The sequence below is a fragment of the Filicampus tigris genome, chromosome 5 (genome assembly GCF_054856515.1).
Source record: "Filicampus tigris isolate MCC_2025a chromosome 5, RoL_Ftig_1.0, whole genome shotgun sequence".
In the NCBI taxonomy this organism is placed as follows: Eukaryota; Metazoa; Chordata; class Actinopteri; order Syngnathiformes; family Syngnathidae; genus Filicampus; species Filicampus tigris.
This window is the reverse complement of record NC_141221.1, coordinates 18,578,676-18,582,391: the sequence shown is the minus strand read 5'-3', so window position 1 is coordinate 18,582,391 and position 3,716 is coordinate 18,578,676. Positions and strand designations below refer to the sequence as shown.

The window sequence follows — 3,716 nt, the reverse complement described above, 5'->3', positions numbered from 1 at the left end:
AAGCAGTGTGTCTATGTGTTGTGTTCTCATGGAAATTAATCTCCAGACTTGAGAATTGAATTGACACTTCACCTGCTGTCATTTAATCTAATCTTCAAACACTTTGACATTCATCTTCTTCATAATTACGATTTTATATTTGTTAATATTTGTTAGAATTGAGTTTTGGTCGAATTGGAGGGGTTTTTTTTCTATGGGGGGGTGACTAAACGTCTGACACTTAACACTTTTAACAAGCGTCTAATTGGACTAATTGTGATGTAAAACATGATGCCTCAAGTCAAGACATGTCCTGCTCAGGTGCAGAACCCTTCTCGGACCCACACATGGCAGAAGCGAACGTAAAAATTAAAGTTGTCCAAAGTTTGCTTAAAACGTGTTCAAAATTCACTTCAAAGAGTCACTATCTAAAATATTTTGGATCCTTCAAAAATGGACAAAAAGTTCTTACATTTCTATCTGAACACCCTAAATGAAACAATATTACAATCCAGATAATCATTCCAGTAATTTGGGACCAAAAAACCCAAATCCAAATCAGGTTTGACCTGTCTCAACAAGAATAACATATTCTTGAGAAAAGGGGGAGGGCTAAGATATGTTTGTGGGAGGGGGGAGGAGAGGAGTAGAAAGGTGGGGTCATCCTGGGGGGTGGGAAGTGAGGGGTGTTTGGGGGGCCGAGTTTAAAAAGGCAGTCAGCCGGCAACAGTCACTCACTCACTTGGCGTCCCTCTCCTCCAGTTGCCAGCAGCAGGACGTCCAGTTCCTGTTGCGTTTGCTTTATCTCAGAGGCCTTTTTGGACCACTGCAGGACTTTGAGTTTCTTCTTTTCATTTAGACACTTTGATTTTTCCTTGAGGATTTTTTGTGCCCTGCGCCATGGAGACCACCACGGGGGAATATGTGGACAATTACGAGTACTACGAGTACGACAACGAGACGGTGTGCGACTTCTCCGAGTGGGAGCCCTCCTACTCCCTCATCCCGGTCCTCTACATGCTCATCTTCATCCTCGGCCTGTCGGGAAACGGCGTGGTCATCTTCACCGTGTGGAGGTCCAAATCCAAGCGCCGGGCGGCGGACGTCTACATTGGCAACCTGGCGCTGGCTGACCTCACCTTCGTGGTGACCCTTCCTCTGTGGGCCGTGTACACGGCTCTGGGGTACCACTGGCCCTTCGGCGTGGCTCTGTGCAAGATCAGCAGCTACGTGGTTCTGGTCAACATGTACGCCAGCGTCTTCTGCCTCACCTGCCTCAGCTTTGACCGCTACCTGGCCATCGTGCACTCTCTGTCCAGCAGCAGGTTGAGGTCAAGGGGCACCATGCTGGCGTCCCTCGGCGCGATATGGCTGCTGTCCGGCCTGCTGGCTCTCCCCACGCTGCTCTTCCGCACCACCATCAGCGACATGAACAGCAACCGGACCACTTGCGCAATGGACTTCAGCCTGGTGACCCTCAACCAGAGGCACGAGTTCCTCTGGATCGCCGGGCTCAGCTTGTCCTCCTCGGCTCTGGGCTTCCTCCTTCCTTTCCTGGCCATGACCATCTTCTACTGCTTCATCGGCTGTACCGTCACGCGCCACTTCAACAATCTGCGCAAGGAGGACCAGAAGAAGAAAAGGCTTCTGAAGATCATCACCACCCTGGTGGTCGTGTTCGCCCTCTGCTGGACACCCTTCCACATCTTGAAGAGCATGGACGCCCTGTCCTACCTGAACCTGGCCCCGAGCTCCTGCGGCTTCCTGCGCTTCCTGCTTCTGGCTCACCCGTACGCGACTTGCTTGGCCTACGTCAACAGCTGCCTCAACCCCTTCCTTTACGCTTTCTTCGACCTGCGCTTTCGCTCGCAGTGCCTGTGCCTGCTCAACCTGAAGAAGGCCATGCACGGCCACATGAGCTCCATGTCGTCCACGCTGAGTGCCCAGACTCAGAAGTCCGAGATTCAGTCTCTAGCCACCAAGGTGTAGAGAGGAAGGCCAAATGTGGAGCAAAGGAGGAGCCGTGGGACAGTCCCAGCTCCAACCACTGGAACACTCGTAAAAAAAAAATAATACAGACTTTACGTGTCCATTTGCGCTGGTAAGACGAGAAGATGAACTTTGACGTTCTCCCGCTCATTGTTCTCCATCATTTCAAGTGGACTTGGAAGGCAGGAGCCAGCTGGCTGAGCTCCCTTGCTGCTTTGTTCCTCCTCCTTTTCTTTGCATTGGGAATCAATTCCCCCCCCCCCCCCCCCCCCCCAAAAAAAAAGAAAAAATGAATGACACTGGATGAATCTTAAAGGTGTACAGTATTTTCATACCAGGGCATTTGTCCAGATCTATTACTGTTTTGTTTTAGAAGCACTTGTACTGAATGTGTATACAGTATGTCGTCCTTTAAAATGTGTTTTGCGGGAGAGAGGAGGGCATGAAAGAGGAGCAAAGGTGTTGCAGTTTAATGATATAGAAAGATCTCCCGAGGAGACGGGGGGGTGTAGAGCGGCAGATGGCAGTTGACAAATGTTGTTGTTGGGGGACAGGAATCGGGTGTTGGGGTGGGTGGAGGGATGCGGCGTGGCCTCGGCAATAAAGAGGCTCTACATAACTGATGAATTTGTATGTTTTATTTTTGACATCACTGTAACTAACTACTGTATTAAAGATGTGCTCTATGAAACCAAGATCTCTGCTCTTCATTGAGTGTGAAAAGTACTGTTGCACCACAGAAACTTGAAATGAAAAGAAGAAGCAGAACAAAAGAGGGTTCTTTTATCATGTAGTTCCACATCAGTTTCATTACCCCGTCCTGTTATTTGGGTGATATGTATCTCCAGCTTTGTTATGAATGCCTTGCAGTTGGTTTACACCTTCAGACTAATAGATCTCTAATCTCTATTGATTCACAGTCAGTATCCAGACTGTGACCAGATTATGCAAATCAGCGGCCATCCTGAAACTGTGTATTCAGTGCTCACCTGTGACAGATGGGGTCCTATTTTATGGCGCAAGATGTTCAAATACATTTAGTATTTGGAAAAAGATGTGAAAGTGTATTTTTCTTAATTTTTTTTATTTTAAAAAAGGAGTTAAAATATTTTTAAAAATCATGAAATTTGGAGAAACAATTTTAAGTGCACGTTGACAGCATGTAAGTGGGTACACAAATTTAAAGCAAGTCAATTAAAAACCTTCAATGGGGTCATCTCGAAACGATCCGTTTTTTCAAGCATGTGACTCTTCAGAGGAGTGCTTTGATTTGCTGAGACATAATGACTGTTTAGAGATGGTGGAGGGAGGAAGTGGCGCTCTAATCCTGGCAGAAGCTGAGCCACTGAACAAGTCAATATTTGTCCGTGGTGACAAGAGATTGCGGTCAGAGCGCTTGTTGGGCTGCAGTGGGGTGGGGGTGGGGTGCAGGTTGAGCAGGACGGAGGTCTTCTCACACGAGGGAAATGGTACAGTATTCAGTGCAGAATTTGGGAGAAAATACAGCAACACACGTGCGTCTTTTGCCTCGCAACGCATCTTTGTTGCTCACATGTTACATGTGTGTACTTCCTGGTCAAAGCTGCAGTGGATGTTGAAATCTGTCCGAAGGCCAGTGTGCACAGCCTCATCGTCCAATCACATGGGTGCCTTTTGCTTGGGGTTTATGAGTGCACTACAGTATCCTGAGTTTACAGGCACGCAAAGCCCAAACTGTCTTTTACTGCACCTTAAAACAATGTTATCGT

At 47.7% G+C, this 3,716-nt stretch overlaps 1 protein-coding gene across 1 annotated transcript; it reads left to right on the top strand.

The window, feature by feature from the left end:
* Window positions 1-712: 712 nt before the first annotated feature.
* aplnra (apelin receptor a) lies at window positions 713-2,663 on the top strand. Its single transcript, XM_086030732.1, has one exon. It carries the CDS (start codon window positions 880-882, stop codon window positions 1,966-1,968), a length of 1,089 nt encoding a protein of 362 aa, XP_085886858.1. The 5' UTR covers window positions 713-879; the 3' UTR covers window positions 1,969-2,663.
* Window positions 2,664-3,716: the final 1,053 nt, after the last annotated feature.

Coding starts and splice junctions, on each gene's coding strand:
- aplnra (XM_086030732.1), top strand. CDS start 880: ATGGAGACCACCACGGGGGAATATGTGGACAATTACGAGTACTACGAG.